Here is a 20,038-nt window from a genome sequence, read left to right as displayed (position 1 = left end):
AGCCTTCGACGAGTATACTGTATAGTCATAGAAGTATTTTGGTGCTTAACATTTTTATGATTTTCTTGTTTATACATTATTCAAACATTAATAAAAGTCGAATTTTTAAAAAAATTTTTGCATACCCCTGACATGTCATCTTTTTTTAAAATATTTTTACTAAGCCGTATTTTTTCACAAAACTTTATGTTACGTTTTTGCTTCACATCTACAGAATACAAGTCGATATCAAGCAACGACGAAAAGCAAGAATTACTTAGCATGAAAAATCAATATCATACAAACAGAAACAATTAAAAGACCACTTGCCCTCAAGTGGAACAAAGTACAAAGACAACAGAAACATAGTTTTCTAACAAAAGCAAAAGTTAGTCGAAAGCATACAAAGAAAAAGTCTAAACCATCACAGACGATGGCCTTCAAGCATTAGTTCCGTCGATAGAGAGCCCGTCAACGACTTCTTTGACAATCTCATCAGCACGAGCATTGTCGTCAACACCTTCAACCTGCAACTCCTCAGCACCTTCGGCAGGCTAATCGTTGGCGACAAGAGGTTGATCCCCAACAGCTACAGATTGATCTCCGACTATGAATGGCTGGGTATCGACATCTACAGACGGATCTCCGACGATGAGAGGCTGGGTATCGACAGCAACGACAGATGAAGGAACGGCGACAGATGGACCAGGACCTGAATCCGCAGTCGATGCCACCGCATCATCCTCTTCCAACTCGTCAAGAGTTCCACCATTGGCTAGAAAACAGTCGATCACCTCCTGTGGATGCCATTCCGAAACCTTCCCGTCCAAAAAATGCATCATCAGCTTCGCCTTCACCTTAATGTCCAACTCGGCGTAGTCGTCCAACATGTCTTCCAATTCCTTTTTGGTCGATGCCAACTCTTCCTGAACCTTCGTCAGAGCCTTGTCCTTAGCAGCGATACCCCTAATCTTATCCTCCAAATGCTTGGCCTGCTCCTTCAGCTGATCCCTAAACTTCTCGGTTTCCTCCTGCATCGTCTTCGATTGAGCTTTCAACTGACTTTCCAAATCGTCCACCTTCTTTGTCGCCTCGTCCAGCTCTTTCTTGGTCATTTGAAACACGTTAACTGCAGTCTTACGTTGAGCTTCACTATTCTTGGCAGCACCATCCAACCTTTTCATCTCTCTCGCCAATCCGATTACCCTATCCCTCAACACTAGAGAATTTTGCAAACACTGGCCAAACACATCCCAAATTACAAACCAAGAAATCAACCTTGATAAATAAAACTAAACGAAACAAAGACTTACATATAAATGAGTCGTAGCAGCTTCAGAGGCTATGTCCAACACAGATTTCCCAGCCAAAACCTCCCTAGACTTAGGAAACAACAATTGGTTCAGGGTAGGGAAAAGAGAATGTTGGTCGTCCTTTCGGAGATCTAGAAAGTTGGCGGGGAAGCGTCCCAAGATGTCGGGAACCGAGGGCTCATCGTCAGTCTTCTGTTGCTTGCGCGGAGGAGACGGTGACAGTGTAATAGTTCCCGTCTCATCGACTGTCCTCAGAGACGTCAGAGTCGAGATAGGCTCCACCTTCTCAGCCGCAGACGGCGGCTGCTGTTCTTGAAGTGCCAAACCTCGCTTCCTTCTTATTCGTAAGTCGGCTTCTTGTTGAGTCAAGCTTCGTCCACGACGAACGCCTTGAGCAGCTGAGTCTTCCATAATGCAAAACAAAGCAAACGAACGCATAAGAAAAGGTACAATGACAAACGACGTAAAAACAAAGCAATGACAGTACAAAACTTACGAGTTGACATCGTTTCTTCAGAATCTTCGACTTGTTGAGAAGTGTTAGTCGGTGTTCCTTGATTTTCCTCTGACTGATCACCAGCTATTTTCTTTTTCCTCACATAGGTTCTCGCTGAAGGACTAAATGCGAGGAATTTCTTCACGTTTGACGAAGATGTCTCCGACGATTCCAGAAATCCTAAATCCAACTCTGCATGAATAAAACCAAGATCAAACAATTTAGCCAATTTTAGCTTAAAAAACAAACACTTAAGAATAATGCTTACCCTTTGTCGGCCACCCTTCCGTAAACCACGAACCTTTGAAGCCCAGAGATACCCTCTTGACAAAAAGAAACCACTTCTTCCAACCACTGTCATTTACGTCTGTGTTCAGAACCAACGTACTCCCTTTCTTACATAAGCTAACAAACCCACTTTCTGCCATTTTTATCTCGTACCCTATAGCCAAGTCTGACAAAGTAAAAGGGTCCTCCCAATCCTTGGTTTTCTCCGATATCAAAGACAAAATCCTCCAATCAGAAGGCATCAGTTGTCCAAGACTGATACCCAAAACCTCTAAGAAAGAACGAACCAAGGGTGGGATTGGAAACGCAATCCCCGTCTCCGCAAAAGGGTACTTAAAAAATACAACGAAACCTTCCAAACAGTCCTCCACCGTCTGTCTAGGACCCGGGATATGGGAAAAAGTAATATCGGGAAAACCCGCCATTTTGACGAAATCATTCCTCATTTCAGGCTCCATCGATGATTTCGGCCGAGACATTGATTTTTTCTGTGGAATAACCAATCCCCTTTTTTCAACAATGCGAAGAGAAAACCTAGTTCTAGTTTCGGGAATTCTGTTCGACATTTCGCCCAAATTAACTAACAAAAGAAGGATTCAAGAAAATTACCTGTTAATTGAAGACGCCAGGAGTTCGAAAACACCGCCGCACGCTGCCGTTCAACCACCGGAGTGATTCTGCGCAAGAAAGAGAAAAGAAGAGAGAGAAGAGAAGAAAGGAGTGGAAGCTTGGTGAAATGGGAAGTGTGTTGCAGTAATCAAAGGGTGAAATGACGGTTAGAGTGAGAAAGTGGTAGAAGTGGAGTAACTCCCCCTGTAGAACGTGCCTTCTAGATGAAAGACAGAAACGCCCCTAAGTAAAATTATATTTATGTTGTTTTTGTTTGTTTTATTTATTTTTTTAATATCCAAACGTGTATGTAGCAATACACATTTAGCAATTAGGGGCAAATTGTTATGGGTAATAATCTGTAAGTGTAAGTCAACGACGGTTAAGTAGAGTCAATGACGAAGACTCATCTTGACGGAGGCTAGAATATGACGAATCTCCTTCAGCAGCGACGTAAGACGAAGTCGAATAACGACTCCCTATTTTCCAGGAAAGGATAAGCATGGAAGACCAAGTCTAAGCTCAACCTATTTCCCCCGTTGAGGATCAAAACAGAAAAGATACTCTGCATAACTATCATCTGAAAATCATGGAACTTGATTTATCTCCTTGCAACGGCTAGAATTTAACCTAGCAATAGTCTATATAATGAGGGAAGCGTCGACAGACAGAGGACACATCAAGCTAGCTATATTCGTACTAAAATCCTACATTGTAAACTGTTATCTTTGATATTTTGCATAGTGAAAGTTTGGTAGATCCTCATTCTACCCGCGGTTTTTATCTTCATTGGGTTTTCCGCGTCACCAATCCCTCGTGTCATTTAATTTTTTTAATTTTGTTTCATCTTTGATTTTATTTAGTTGATCCGTAGCCTAGATTTTGATAGTCAATCCCACTTAACAAAAATTAGCATAACCAACTTTCTTAATTCTTTCTTTCAATTATTTAATTTAATTGTTTGTTTGTTATTATTTCCTTGAAGTTACTAATGTGTGTATTTTGTTATTAGAAAGAGGTACGAGGCATCCAAGTAAGTAATCTTATGGTTTAATTGTTATTATGATATAAAAATCATGGTTAGATTGTTGTTTTGATTCCTAGTATCATGTTAGGATGTTTTATTGCTTCCTAGTATCATGTTTAGGATAAAGAATAAGTTCCTTAAATCAAGTATGATTATTATGATGCTTCCTATTTCTTTCCTAATATCATTTTAGTATCATGTTAGGGCTAAAGCTTTGACTTTTATTGTTTAATGACATGCTAGGGTTTGTTATTAATCTTGTTAGTATCATGTCTAGTATCTTGCTATTATTATGCTTTAGCGTTGATATGATTATGATTATTTTTATAATTATTATGATGATTATAATTTTGACTATTATTTATGATGATTATGTTACTCGATTATATTTATTGTTATTTCTTGATCACGCCTTTTATGCATGTTTAAAGGGAATTTGTACTAGTAATCACGCTTAATAAGATAATTAATAATCTTGTTTATGGTTAATTTGATTATAATTCAAGTGATCGCCAATAATAGATTTATTTATGCATTAATATTCAACCAACATAGATTAAACAGGTTTAGGGTTAACCTATTGATTGCATGTTAGTCAGAAAGCGCACATGAATACGAGAAGAATAAAGTAGAGGCCTATCATTAGGGGAGGTTCTTTCTCTTTTAGATTGGATTTGTGCCTTCATCCTTGAACACCAGTCATGGTTCCAGCCCTATTGGAATTGACAATCTCATGGATCGTTAAGGGGTGTAACCTTCACCCTGTGAACGGTTTACAAGTTCCTAAAACTTGTTGGCGACTCTTTTTCTCTAACTTCCTTCCCTTTGGAAGCCACCATGCTTAAGTGTATGATCACAGTGGGGTTCAAGTTTGGGGTAATGCTTGAAATATTCCCTACAGTTTTTGGCCACTCTGCTGGGAGGATTTCTATTTCAATTCCTGAAATTTATTTTGGCAATTATTTAGAATGAGTCGATGAGACTCGAAACGTTCTAAGTATTTCATGTGCGTAATTTTGATTAACATTATTGTCATATGCATAAAAAAGATCTCATTGGAAAGACCATTCATAATGAGTTAAAAACATAGGTTTTTTACACGTAGGAAATTTGAGGAATATCTTTCACAACTAGGATTGGAATAATGCTGCAAAAAACTGGAAAATTTCATCAAACACAGAAAGCTATTGAGGCATGTAGGAACTGGCGTCTAGCAAGCAGAGCCTGTCGCCGATGATATGGCTCTGTCGCTAGGCGACAACGCTATATTGCGGCGACAGTTCATGTTGGCTAGCGCTGTGTTCTTCTAATACCGAGCCAGAATGAGTTTTAATTTTGACCAATTCTAGCACTGTTGGCTCGATCTTACTTCCTGATTGAGTTTTTCTCACTTTTTCTGAAACCCATATGTGTTCTACATATGGACATAACCCTCTAGGAATTCATGCTCCATCTACCTGATTGAACGCTTTGTGCAACAACGGGTACATCCGAGAATGTTGAATTCACCAAAACATGGAAGCGAGTTTTTAACTCGCGGGGTCCCATCCACTCGCGCCAACCCTTCCAAAGGTAAGGCTTCTGCGCGGTGCATCCGAAATCATAACCATGGACCATCTTTGACGAACCCATATCCCCAACTTTAGAGAACTAGAGCCATGGTTAGGTTGCAAACTCATTGCATCATATTGTGACTATTTGACTACTTGTGCATTATTTGCTTGTGCATAATTATTATGTGATTAAACTAACCGTTTGGTTTGACTTTTAATTATGAATATGTTTAAATAAACTAACCAAGGACTAAAGGACTTTACTTAATTAATTGATTAATTAATTTGAACTAATAAATATACCTTAAATCGAGTCATAGTTCCTTTAAGTCAACCCGGATTTTTATTCCCATATACTGCACAAGCGTCAACTTGTTTTGGTCATAACCGGAGTTCTAGGAAGAGTTACGAGTCGTATAACCTATGGATTTGTAGCCCCGAGTGTTATCCTTAATTTGGAGTTGGTTTCATCAAAATCAAAGTCACATATCAAAAGTTATGACTAAAATACCACAGCCTGTCCAGTTTAATACATATACGTGAAGCCTTAACTTAGTCTTTGCTTGAGTCTAGTCACATAGTTTAGCCACATGGTCATGAAACCAGTCTTAACATGTCACCTACACTCACTAGTCTTAGCACACACTTTGAGTATATGTCACCATGACCATGTCTTAGGTTCATGCATGAGTCGGTTTTTTCCGTCATTTGAGTTTGGGGTACATTCTATTCCTAATTTTTTCATATCTCTCCATCTACATCATCTTTCCATTCTCTACATGCTTTCTCCAAATCAAAACCTTCATTCTTCCTAATTTATTCCATCCATGCATGTTGAATCGAGTATGTGTCATGTGATTGACAAACAAAAAAAATGAGGGTAATGATGAAACAAATGCACAAGGCAAGCTTCTCACCAAGATTTCATGCTTTATTCTTCTTTTTTTCAAACCCTTTCCCCAATAAGTCTAGCATAGGCACTGTTTCGGGGTTTTTTGATGTGTCCTGCGGGAGAGTTACAATTCCAAGAATGCCCTTCGATGCCTGTGCCTGCAAAATCACGAAGACTCCTGGGGGTAGGAGCTCCGCCTCCGACGATCAAGTTAGTAAAGATACGGGAGGTAGAATGCACGTAATGTGGAAGTTACTTCTCGCGTAATGGGAGAATTCTGCAATTAATATTGCTCGGGGTAAGTGTTTTTCTTTTTGAGGAGTATTCAATGTGAACAACAAATGTTCCAGCCCCCCATTAATGAGGGTCCTTCCACTATTTATAGTGGGGAAGGGATGGTTTCCCTTTTAGGGTTTAGAGGACACGTGTCAGCAGAGGATTGGAGCACTGCTGACCAACGGTTGGATGCCACGTGTCACTAGGCCATTGGGCCACGTGTTTAGGGTATTTTTACCCCAAACATTTGCCCCTCACTGGTGCTGACGTGGCAGGGTGCCACGTGGCGCCGGTGAAAGGTTTTTTTTTTTTTTTTTTTTTTTTTTTGAAGGATGGAAAAGCAGAAGGCGAAGAGTCACGACTTTTCACCTTCTGGGACAAATTCTATAAATAGGAGAAGATGTCCCCCGAGCTCTCATTTACAAACTTTGCCAAATTTCTGAAAATTTGAGAGCAGCCGGCAATTTGAGAGTTGAGAGCATTCGGAGTTGAGATTCGTTGGGAGCAACCGGTCTACAGACCGTCTGGGTCGTTGCAAGCTAGCCAGAGGTTTTCGAGAGGGTAATCAGAGAAACCCAGCCGGATTTTGAACCGCCTGCGTCTTCGCAAGCATCCCAAAGAATTTCCAGATTTTCTTCTAGGTACCGTCTCTATTCTTTCTAGCTTTTTCATGTATTTCCGTTTGAGTCTTTTACTCGCATTTTTGTTCATTGGTCCCATAAGTAGATGGACCCCTTATACCCATACCCGAAACCTAGCTGTGAACTCAGCCGGTTTATTAGTACGGCTGAGTCTAGAACTGGGTCTGCCGCCTCTGTTCTTTGGGACAACCCTTTTTCAACACCCATATCGACCGACTCTGTGTCTGTGCAGGACACAATGGCCAGAATCCGGTCTACTGCCAGAGATCCCAACTACAGAAGTGGGAGCTCAGATGAGCAGCCGCCTGAGGTCCCAGCTTCAGGCGGTGAAGTAGAGCAAGGAGAGGTAGAGCAGAGAGGCTCACCCGGGGGCGCTCCTAGCACCCCGGGTGATAGCATTTTAAACGAAGAGAGTGCTCCCCTCCAGGAGACCAGAGAGCAGGTAGGCTCTGATGAGGAGGTCTCCAACTCCCCAGCCGGCTCTGATGCCGGTCACGTTCAAAGTAGCAGTAGCAGCTACTTAACCGAATCTGAGGATAGCGAGGAGGCGGAGAGGCCTTCTTGGGACAATAGGAACGATCCTCTCATGATCGCCATCCCCTCTAAGGACCGCGAGCTCATGCGGGCTGCGCTGCCAGATTTTATCAAACGGCGGCCGCTGGGGGGTGACTATTCAATAAAAATCCCGGCTGCTCTGGGAACAATATGGTGGGAGGATGGACAACCGAACGCGAACGCTTGGTTCGGGTGCTACGAGGCGGCCTTCGTGGCCGGAGTCCGCTTCCCTCTCCACGACACAATAAAAGCCATACTTAGGGGGTATGGCCTAGGTCTCTAGCAATTAACCCCCAACTCATGGGTAAATATTTTAGGGTATATCGCCGCCTGCGAGATGCAGGGCCTCAACCCCGGCTGGGAGGCGTTTGCCCACATGCATTACTTGAGTAGGAGCCCAGGCGGCTGGAGAGCCTGGTATACCTTGACCACCCAGCCCAAATACCTTATGACCTTGGACAAGCGATCCAAATGTTCGGACTGGAAGCACCGGTTCTACTTGGTTAAGGCCCCAACTACGGAAGAGAACAGAGAATTCCGGATCTACAACCGGAAACCAGAACTCTTGGGGACCAAGTGCTGCCTGCCCCCTGTCCCGGAGGATGATAGAGAGACCATCCTGGACTCCGGGTTTTTTGAGTTAGTTCCTAACACCCTCTCATCCGGAGAGAGAGTAAGGGTACCTAGAAACTGGGTGCCCAAACATGAATTTTTTAGGGACGAATGCTTCTTGTCCGCTTGTGGTCTAAGCAGCATGTTTAAAAAACGTATGTATTCGGAACTCAGCCGGTTTCTTTCGAACCGGATGCTTTTATTTATAGGCAGAGCATATGCGAGTTTCTCACCGTCTGTTTCTGGTGCAGATAATTCTCCCCGCTGGCCGGACGGGGCACAATATGCCCGGGCCATGCTGAAAGCCGTCCCCAGGGACGAGAAGGAGGCGATCCCTGGGATCAACTCCTTTAATGCCGACCGGGTGCTGGTCGACCTGGCCGACGTATGCTCCAACAACCATTCGGTAATTTTCTTGACGTGCATTTTTAAATATGCAGTATTAACCGGCTGTATTTTTGCAGGCTATGCTGCGCGTAGAGGGGCTCAAACGAGCTTATACCCGCAAGTCTGAGGAGGTAAGGAGAAGCAAACGGGCTGTTGATGACGCCCATAATGTTGCTGACTACTCTTTGTACATGCATGGCTTAGAATCTAAATCTATACGCATGGAACAGGCGGAGAAGACCAAGGCCCTCCAACAGCAGATTGATCAGCTGAAAAACCAAGTTGACCAACTGCAGGCGTCCCTGGATGATGCCAATAAAAAGTTGGAGGAACAGACAGAGCCCCTCCAACGGCTGAGCAAGGCGGAGACTGAAAATGGCCGCCTTGCCAAAGAGAATGAGCGCCTGCGCAAAGAGGCGGCTGCTGCCAATGAGAACTTCAAGGCCACCTTGGAGTCGGAGCAGGAGAGGCTCGTTGAAGAGAATGAGCATGACTGTGCAAACCGGATGCAACGGGCGTTTTCCCTCATCCACCCGGAGGCAGACTTCACCGTCTGGGAACTCACCTTCAAATATTCTGATCTTGCCATTCTGGCCGAGGAGGCGAATGAGCCGGGGCCCAAACCCTATGACGCTTGGGTTAGGGAGGAGATTGCGCGACGGCAGGCGGAGGCTGCTGAAGAGGAGGAAGTCGTTCCTGAAGCCGACGAAGCCGCTCACCCTGATCCAACCCAGAACCAACCGGAATAGGACCGGTTCACTGTTCGCCTGGAGTAGCAACTACTTCCCGGCCTGCGCGCCTTGTATTATCTTGTAATAGCACCGGATGAGATGGGCTAAGCTGTAATAATTTTTATTTTGAATATTAACATTTTCACCGGCTAAGCCGGCTTTTGAATGCTTTTTATGTTTCTGCACTTCAATACTAGAATTCTTGTTATTTTTTTTTTGTACATATTTCTGCGAGGATAACCAAAAGAACCCCGCCGGTAACACTACCGCTTGGGTCTTTGCCAACTAGGCGAAGAAATTTACTAGGGTTGCCAAGAAGACCCCACCGGGAACACTGCCGTCTGGGTCTTCGCAAACTAGGCGAAGAAATTTGCAAGGGTTGCCAAGAAGACCCCACCGGTAACACTGCCGTCTGGGTCTTCGCAAACTAAGCGAAGAAATTTGCAAGGGTTGCCAAGAAGACCCCACCGGTAACACTGCCGTCTGGGTCTTCGCAAACTAGGCGAAGAAATTTGCAAGGGTTTCCAAGAAGACCCCACCGGTAACACTGCCGTCTGGGTCTTCGTAAACTAGGCGAAGAAATTTCGACCCAAAACCAAACCGGATGGCGTCTGGGTAATTGCCCCTGGATAGCGGTCTGGGTCTTTGCAAGCCAGGCGACTATCCATATGATATAGCTTGAATATACACTAAGTGCCAACATTAGATTCGGGAGCCAGTCGGTTTATACTGAATTACCGGTCGGGACTTCGCAAAAGAATCACGCCAGATTAGGATGTCCATTCACCGGTTGGGCTTTTGCAAGCATACCCCTGAATGAATTATGGCCTAGACCAAATGTTTAGGCCTGCTCTTAGAGAGTCAGGCGGCGGTACTGAGTACCGGCTGTCCTTCCAAAAAGTGAGCCGGCTGCAAGTTTGTGGTTGCTAGCCTGCCCCTTTTTTTGGTGCGAAGGATCGTCAGGCGGATTTGTCCGCCTGTGTGATCGATTAGAACAATTTACCACCCAAATGGGAGATGTTCTCTTCGATGAATTCACCCGTATGGGTGTCACCGGATGAAAAAATTAGTTACTGGTGCCGCTTGTGGTAGGCACAAGACATGGCGGCTGTATACAAAATTGAATGTAATTCTCATTAATCATTTGAAAATTTTCAAAAGATGTACAATACTTAGAAGTAGTATTTTTTGAGGTTATCTACATTCCAAGTTCTAGGCAACTTTCTTCCGTCTGGAGTTTCCAGGCGGTAAGTGCCGTCTCGTACTTCTTCAAAGATCCGGTAGGGTCCCTCCCAATTTGGGGTTAATTTGCCTTGTTCATTGGCCCTACCGGTTGCCTCCATTTTGCGAAGCACAAAATCTCCTTCTTTCAAAGGTCTTTTACGAACCCGCTTGTTGTAGGCTCTAGTCATACGCAGACGGTAGATCTCATGACGCAAGGCAGCATTCCCCCTTCGCTCTGGAAGAGCGTCTAATGCCAACCGCATGGCTTCCCAGTTAGCCTCCTCATCATATAACATAATGCGTAGAGTAGGCTCATAATGTTCAATGGGAAGAACTGCTTCAGTGCCGTATGTCATGAGAAATGGGGTCTCACCGGTTGCCCCCTTTTCGGTTGTCCGGATAGCCCAAAGGACATGAGGTAATTCCTCTGCCCATAGTCCACCGGCTCTTTCTACTTTCTTCTTTATCCCGTCTGAGATCAACTTGTTAAAAGCCTCAACTTGACCGTTTGCCTGAGGACGGCCAACGGATGCAAAACAATGGGAAATTCCTTGGTCTCCCAACCAGGTCTTCAGGACAGGCGTTTCGAACTGCGGTCCGTTGTCGAAAACCATGGACATTGGAACCCCGAACCGGGTGATGACGTTTCTCCAGATGAAAGAAATCACGTCTTTCGTTTTAATCCCTTTTACCGCCTCTGCCTCAACCCATTTGGTGAAGTAGTCTACTGCTACAAGAATGTAGCGGCGGCCGCCTGACGCAGGCGTATAAGGTCCCAAAATGTCCATGCCCCATTTAGCAAACGGAACCGGACTATGGATTGCCGTGAGTTCTGTTGCCGGTTGATGTATCAACTTAGCGAATTTTTGGCACTTGTCGCATCTCTTTACTAGATCCATGGCATCCGCTTCAAGAGTGGGCCAGAAGTACCCTTGCCGTCTGGTTCTTTTTGCCAGGGACCTGCCGCCAATATGCGAGGCACAAAACCCTGCGTGCAGATCTTCCAAAACTTCTCTCCCCATATCCGGGGTTACACATTTCAAAAACGGCTGCAGGTATCCCTTCCGGAGGAGTTCCCCTTGATGCATAACAAAACTTGAAGCACGCTTCTTGAGCGCTGATGCTTCTGGAGGGTCATCCGGCAAGGTACCATCCGTCAAAAAGGACCGGATGGGATCCATCCAGGTAGCAGTTCTGTCCAAGACTCCAATGGGATCATTCTGAATACTTCGTTTTTCAATGACTTCCCAAAAGACCGTCCTAGGAGCATCACCGAAGGCTGATGATGCCAACTTTGAGAGGGCATCCGCCTGATTGTTTTCAAACCGGGGCACCTGTCGCAGATGAAATTCATCGAAGGACCCAGCCTCCTCTTTGACCGCCTGCAAATATTTGATCATAGCCGGATGGGTGGCTTCGTAGTCACCAAGGTATTGGCTAACGATCAGCTGTGAATCTGAGCAGGCGTCGACCTTTCTTGCACCGGCTGCCTTACACATGCGCAATCCGGCTAGCAGGGCTTCATACTCTGCCTCATTGTTGGAGGCTTGGAACTTAAACCGTAGTGCATATTCAAACTTATCCCCTTCCGGGGAATGACAGATAACACCTGCACCAAAGCCGTTCACCATAGAGCTGTCGTCTACAAATAACTTCCAGACCTGATCAGGGTTTTCCGGGTGCACCGGCCTAGTCATCTCGACAATAAAGTCGGCAAACGCCTGACCTTTCACTGCCCGCCTGGGTTCAAAAGTTATCTCAAGGCCTTGTATTTCAACAGCGCACTTGATCATTCTACCGGATGACTCTATAGCAGTCATCGTACGCTTGAGCGGCTGATCTGTGTATACCACAACCGGATGTGCCAAAAAATAAGGCTTCAACCGCTTGACTGCTACAAATAAGGCCAACCCAAATTTTTCGATCATGGGGTACCGGAGCTCAGCATTTTTTAAGACATGGCTGATGTAGTACACCGGTAGCTGAATGCCGTCTCTCTCAGCGAGGAGAACGGCACTAAGGGCGTGATCAGAGACGGCTAGGTACATGTACAGAACCTCCCGGGGTAGGGGGCTCACTAGCCTTGGCAAAGAATGCAAGTGCTGCTTAAGCCTCTGAAATGCCGCCTCTGCTTCTTCACCCCATTCAAACCTTGACCTCTTCCTGATTGCCTGAAAGAAATAGAGGCACTTGTCACCTGACCGGCTGAGGAACCTCCCCAATGCCGCCAGACAACCGGTCAACTTCTGGACTTCTTTTACAGTGCGGGGAGACTTCATGTCAATTACCGCCTGTAATTTTTCCGGATTAGCTTCGATGCCTCTTTGGTCAATCAAGAATCCGAGAAACTTCCCAGACTCAACACCAAATACGCATTTCTTTGGGTTAAGCATGACCCGGTGCCGCCTGAGTGTGGTGAAGGTTTCTCGCAGGTCTGCTAGGTGATCCGTCTGTAGCTTGGATTTGACCATCATGTCATCGATATACGCCTCTACATTCCTGCCAATCTGGTTGATAAAAACGGTGTTTATCATGCGCTGGAATGTAGCCGGTGCATTCTTCAACCCAAACGGCATCACCGTATAGCAGAATAACCCCTGATCAGTGACAAAAGTCGTCTTCTCCTGATCTTTCTTCCAGAGAGGTATTTGATGGAAGCCGGAATAAGCATCCATAAAGCTCATTAACGCATGGCCGGCTGTTGAGTCGACTAGGCTGTCAATCTTTGGAAGCGGGTAGCTATCTTTTGGGCATGCTTTGTTCAGATCTGTGTAATCCACACACATCCGCCAAGTACCGTTCGGCTTCTTTACTAGAACGACATTTGCCACCCAATCCGGGTAGTAGCATTGCCTAATGAATCCAGCATCCAACAGCTTTTTGACCTCAGTCGCTGCCGCTTGAGATCTTTCTCCACCATGATCCCTCTTTTTCTGCCTAACCGGCTGCTTTTTGGGATCTACGGCTAGCTTGTGGACAGCAAGATCCGGGCTGACGCCAAGCATCTCTTCCACTTCAAAGGCAAAGATGTCTTTGAATTCCTTCAGCAGCTGGAGCAAACCTTCTCCCAACCGTTCGAAGGCTACCGTCCCGACCTTGACTGTTCTTTCAGGACGGCTGTCATCTAGGATGACATCAAGGCAGTCACCAGCCGGCTGAGGTCGTTGGTCATCTGACCTTTCCCCGGCTAGTGAATGCTATTTCTCCTTTTTGACGGGTGCCAGTTGGTCCGCCTTTCTTTTCATACCGGCTGCCCTTGGAGCCGGGACTGCTGGGTCGCAGTTATCAATATCTATGGGCTCGCCCTGGCCGGCTGCACCCATAGTTGTCTTGACGTCAGAGAGATAGCACTCTCTTGCCGTCTTCTGGTCCCCGCTTAGGGGACCGACTGTACCATCATCCTTTTGAAATTTGACCAACATGAGGGACGGGATGATGACAGCCTTAGATGCGTTGAGGGTAGGACGGCCAAATATCATGTTGTAGGCGGACAACTCCTCCACAACTAAAAACTTGACTATCATGTGGCGTCCTTGCCCCTTTTCACCCAGCCGGATCGGAAGATCTATGCTTCCGACCGGATGCACTACTCCACCCCCAAAACCGACTAGTGGGTGAGGAGCCTGGTGCATGTTACCGGATGTGTACTTGAGCTTGGTCAAGCACTGATGACTGATTAGGTCAGACGAGCTCCCGGTGTCTATTAGGATCCGACCAACCTTCTGGTTGGCAACCTTGCATTCGATGACGATGGGGTCATCATGAGGCCGCCTGACCTTGCCCCGGTCCTTTTCAGAAATAAGGACCTCAGGGAAGATGTCTTTCGACGCCTGGCCCTCATCCACTGAGTTGACCAGCTTCCTGATGTTGTCTTTGGTGCCCCGGATGGTGGGACCCCCTCCGGCAAAACCGCCTGCTATGGTGAAGATGGTCTCTTCATCCGTCTCGGAGTTTACTGGGCCGGTTTTTACCGCCTGCCCTTTCTTGGCCTGGGTATTACCCTTAGCCTTGGGTAGATAGGATTTTAGGGCCCCCTCATCTGCCAGACGGTCCAATAGCCGCCTGAGGCTATAGCAGCCATTGGTGTCGTGGCCAACATCCTCGTGGTATTGGCAATACTTGCTCTTGTCCCGTTTATCCAAGGGGCTTTTCATTTCAGCCGGTTTGTCGAGAGACATCCGGTCTTTGATTTCCAGGAGGATGGTGGAGCAATCTTTTGTGAACTCGTATTTGGGGACATATGGTTCTGACTTCCGCCTGATCTTCTGGGCCGGCTGTCCTGATCGGTCAGCTGCCCAGACCCCTTTTCTCTTTTCTTCCTTTCTTGCCGGCTGATGCTGTTGCCGGCTCTCTTTTTTGTCAGACTTTTTATAATCTGACGGCTGCTTGACAGCACAAAGCTCCGTCGCCTGTATATAGGCTTCAGCTTCAATTAACGCCTCTTGGAGGGTAGCAACCCTCTTCCGGACGAGGTCAAACTTAAAGGTCGACCCATCCTTCAGACCTCGAAAGAAGTCTGTATAGGCCACTTCGTTTGATAGTCCTGGAATCTGAATTCTCATCAGATTGAACCGTCTGACGTACGACCGGAGGCCCTCCCGGTCGCCCTGCTGTATTGCCCCTAGGTCGAGGCTAGTCTTTTTGGCAGGAATATTCATTGAGAAATTTGACGTAAACAAGTACGCCAAAGTTCGAAAGCTGTTGATGCAACCGGCTGGTAGGTTACCAAACCACCGCTGGGCTATGCCCTTGAGGGTAGCCGGGAAGCATCGACACCAGACGGCATCATCTAACCCCTGGAGGTACATGAGGTTAGAGTAGGCCATTAGATGGTCTTCTGGGTTGGTGGTGCCATCATAGGCCCCCACCAAAACATTCTTGATCTTAGGCGGCTGTGCCGCCTGGGTTATCTCTGGTGAGAACGCCGTTGGCTGTTCCCCCAAATTTAGCAGGCGCAGCTGCCAGTCCGTGGGTTGGAACGGCTGCTGCGCTTGCCCACCGAAAAGACCCGGTGACATGAAAGGGGATCCACCCAACCCATTCGGTGTGCCGAATAGGCCAGGCTGGATCACTTTCGGTCCAGACCGGGCAGAAGCTTCGCCCGTCTGGCTCCTAAGGTTCGTTCCCGTACGCCTGTGTGAGACGTCATGGAAACTGTCCGGGAAGGTCGACGTTGAGGCCGACGCAGACTCCTGACCTCGCTTCTCTTGGAGAAATGTGCGGGCGTCTGAGAATGTTTTCTTGGAGCCATCCGGCTGTACGTGCCGGATGGCCTTTCGCAGCTCCCCTTGAGGAAAACGGAGTCTGCTTGGATCAAACCTTAAGCCCTCCCCCTCCTTTGGCTTGGGATGAGGGGTAGGAACTCGTTCTTTGACCGCCTTCTTTCCGGAAGGCTTCTTGGCCGGCTGACCCTTCTTTGGAGTAGCTGACCGGATGAGGCTCTTGATCTCACCCTTGAAACTATTCATGAAAGACATGAGTTCGTTTCTTGTAACGGGGGCTGAGCCCTCCACCGTTTGGGCAATTCCAGCCGGTTGCCCGGCTGGGTTGTTGGGAGCAGCTTGGCTGATTTCCCGTTCTCTTCTATCTTTAGCACGAGGGTGCTTCGTTCTGAAAGACCCATCCGGGGCCACATATGTTTCAATTTCGTCGCCACTTTCATGGTCCGTCTGGACCTCAGGCTCGACCACAGGCCGTTTACCCCTATTCGGTGACACAGTATCAGAAGTCATCTTAGAAGTACTCTCCCCACAGACGGCGCCAAATGTTTCGGGGTTTTTTGATGTGTCCTGCGGGAGAGTTACAATTCCAAGAATGCCCTTCGACGCCTGTGCCTGCAAAATCACGAAGACTCCTGGGGGTAGGAGCTCCGCCTCCGACGATCAAGTTAGTAAAGATACGGGAGGTAGAATGCACGTAATGTGGAAGTTACTTCTCGCGTAATGGGAGAATTCTGCAATTAATATTGCTCGGGGTAAGTGTTTTTCTTTTTGAGGAGTATTCAATGTGAACAACAAATGTTCCAGCCCCCCATTAATGAGGGTCCTTCCACTATTTATAGTGGGGAAGGGATGGTTTCCCTTTTAGGGTTTAGAGGACACGTGTCAGCAGAGGATTGGAGCACTGCTGACCAACGGCTGGATGCCACGTGTGACTAGGCCATTGGGCCACGTGTTTAGGGTATTTTTACCCCAAACAGGCACCCTTCATCCTCCTTGAATTTATTTCTTAGAGTTTGATTTTTACCCTTCACTTTTTAAATAAAATGAACATTTATTTCCTTACATATGATCATTGCATTGCAAAAAAAAAATAAAAAAATAAAAAATTAAAAAATAAAAAAATTTAAAAAAAATTAATGATTAGTTTCTCTTCCCTAGGCTAAGTTTTTAGTTAAGGGAAGGGGGTGAAAAACATGTATTAATATTGATGATTGATGATGATTTGATTAAACTCATGGATAAGTTGATGAATGCATGATTTTTGATAGCTTGAGATTACTAGTAGCAGATTATTTGATGTTCCCTATTATAGATGCATGAGAATGATTTGAACTAGATTAAGATCACCATTAGTTTAATGATTGCATGAAAATGAATTAAGTTTTATGAATTTTGCACTCTTACTCTCTTGACTTGATTGGTGACTAATTGGATGCATGAAAGTGATCTCAATTCGGCCAAGACGTAGTTCATTGATTTACTTAAACAATTGCATGAAAGTGAGTTGTTTAAGTAGAATTTAGCATTCTATGGCATGTTCTTCATGTTAATTATTTTAGGTGTTTTTGCCCCTCAGGAGAGTTACAGCTCGAAGATTGTTATGACTACGCCTATACCTGCAAAAACAATGGAGGCTTCGGTTGGTGGGAGCTCCGCCTCTAACGATCAAGTTAGAATGCGTTGGAGAATGTGAAAAAGGTGCGGAAAGCAAAGTGGGATCTTCTCGGATTCCGAGATCAGGTGTTTTCTCTGACGTAAGAGAATGTAGGGTATGCTGTAATAAATTTCCGATGTCCGAAAAATGGGGGGAATCTCCCTATTTATAGGGTCATTGGAAAATGTGCCCCTAATTAGGTCACTCTAACCTAATTCTGTTAGGCTGCGCTGAATTACGGCTTTCGTGGGATTTGGGCCTTGAAGGCCGCCTTTTCTCCCAAATTTTGGGAATGACACGTGTCAAAGGGATATTGGTCTAATTTGGACGAATCTAGATATGACACGTGTCGCCACCTTGTTGGCCTACGTGGCATGGTTAAAATTACCCAAAACATTTGCCCCTAACAGATGTGACGTGGCACGCTATGTGGCATCTGTGACACGTGTCACTCAACCACTATTTTTTTCTTCTTTTTTTACTGTGTAATTCTAACTTTTCCCATTTTGGGGAAATTACAGGAATGCACTTGTCTTTACCCTTCTATAAATACAGGTTTTACCCCCCTTCTTTTTGGACGTTCCAAAAGTTTTTAGAGAGAGAAAGTCAAAGAAATATAGAGAGAGACTCTGACCACCATTTGTGTTAAAACACACTCCTTTTCTTCTCTGCCTGCCCCAACCAGTTTAACAAACGCTTGTACTTCATACAAGCAAGCTTGCTTTCAACCCGCCTGCAACAGCCGGTCAATGCTTGACCCTTTTTAGAGCAAGATTCAAAGGTACTGTCTTTACCGCTTTCAGCTCATTCTTAATTTTTTCGTGTGCATACTTTCGTTCAAATAAATGGACACATCACCAACACACACGACACGGCCTTGGATAGTAGTTAGCTGGTCTCCTAATACGGCTCAGTCTAAGACTGGGCGGCTCTGAGTGCATGGAGCAATTTTGTACCTTCCCCCAACCGACTGTATGTGTGTCTTTGTAGAACATAATGGCTAGAACCAATCAAACAACCATCAAACGGCGAAGAAGAGGCGATATGTTGGAAGTGTCGTCTGATGAGGTGACCCCGGTTAAGGGGGGAGCGAAGCAAACCAGCTCAGTGGAATACTCCCTGTCTGGGATCCCTAGGAGCCCAAGTGACGGGATATTTTGATGACGGTGAGGATAGAGACGGTGAAGAAGCCACCTCCAATGTTGGGTCTGAGGAAGGCCTGTCTGCTTCAGATTTAGACGGCGAAGAGGTTTCCTAAAGAAGAGAAAGGAAAAACCACGCCCCTGAGTCCAGCTCCGAGGACAGCAGTGATGATGATCTTCCGCCGCTTAAGGATATCGAGGTGAAAGAGTGAAAGAATTGGAAGGAGAAGAACAACCCGACTGAGATTCATGTGTCAACCAAAGATAGAGCTGCAATGGAGAAGAACTAAGTTAATTTTAAGCTTAAGTATTCCTCAGGAGAAGGGTTTAACACCTGAGTGCCGCCCAAGCTAGGCACTATTTCTTGGGAAGATAAACAGAGGAACGCTAACCGGTACATCGGTTGCTATGAGGCGGCGTTCCTAGCCGGTCTCTACTTTCCTCTTCATGATGCAATTAAGGTCATTCTCCAGGGGTATGTCCTGGGTGTATGGCAGTTGACCCAAAATTCTTTTGTCCACATCTTGGGGTACATAGCTACCTGTGAATGGCAAGGGCTCCACCTCGGATAGAAGGCTTTCGCACACATGCACAATCTCAGTCGAAGCCCAAGCGGGTGGAGAGCGTGGTACACTCACACCACGCACCCAAAATACCAAATGACCTTAGACAAGGTGTCTAAGTGGGATAACTGGAAGGAGCGCTTCTACCTGGTTTTTTCTTCCATGGAGAAAGTGAATCGTAAGTATAGGCAGTACAATAGGAAGCCGGACCTTGTAGGTCAGAAGTGTAAATTCCCTGCCATCCTAGACGAGGACTATGAGACAATCATAGAGGCGGGATTCTTTGAGCTTACAACCGACTATTTTTCTACAAGGGAAGCTATAAGCGTCCCTAAAAATTGGATTCCCCGGCATATATGGTTGAGAAACGAGGCGTTTTTGTCCACCTACGGTCTTAGTACAATGTTTAATATACTTATGTTTAATTCGTACCGGCTGTACTTTGCTTTGTTAAATTGTTAAATTTTATTCATGTATGTTCTAATAGGCGTTTTGCTTGCAAAAACAAGCAGAGACATGGTTTTTGAGGAAAAGACCCCCAAGAGGTCCGTGACAGGATAAAGTCGTATCACCTTATCAAAAGTAATTCCTGAATACACTAACTAATGCAGATAGGGAAGTAGGGTCGAATCCACAGGGAAACTGGTCTTTCTATTACTAATGTACAAAAGCAATCTAAATTATTAAGTAAAAAATTAATATTATGGTGAAAGGAAACTAAACTACGGAGAGTAAAAGTAGAGAAGAATAAGAATAGTGAAAATCAATGAATAAAAGACCTAGGGCATTGGTTCACCAATAAATAACATTTCAGGGTAACACATAATAATCAATCATCAATGCATCAATTAATCAGATCATAAATTTTCGCTAA

General features: G+C 45.5%; 1 protein-coding gene across 1 annotated transcript; it reads right to left on the bottom strand.

The window, feature by feature from the left end:
* Positions 1–242: 242 nt before the first annotated feature.
* On the bottom strand, positions 243–3,190 carry LOC110729970. The gene is made up of 5 exons (XM_021909760.1): positions 2,686–3,190; positions 2,057–2,564; positions 1,789–1,980; positions 1,293–1,696; positions 243–1,217 (listed from the first exon to the last, which is right to left on the bottom strand). The coding sequence occupies exons 2-5, from the start codon at positions 2,553–2,555 to the stop codon at positions 534–536; spliced, it is 1,779 nt and encodes a 592-aa protein (XP_021765452.1). The 5' UTR covers positions 2,556–2,564; positions 2,686–3,190; the 3' UTR covers positions 243–533.
* Between the last annotated feature and the right edge of the window lie 16,848 nt (positions 3,191–20,038).

This window comes from Chenopodium quinoa, unplaced genomic scaffold, assembly GCF_001683475.1.
Source record: "Chenopodium quinoa cultivar QQ74 unplaced genomic scaffold, ASM168347v1, whole genome shotgun sequence".
NCBI lineage: Eukaryota > Viridiplantae > Streptophyta > Magnoliopsida > Caryophyllales > Amaranthaceae > Chenopodium > Chenopodium quinoa.
The sequence above is the reverse complement of the archived record's forward strand: the minus strand, read 5'-3'. Positions and strand labels throughout refer to the sequence as shown.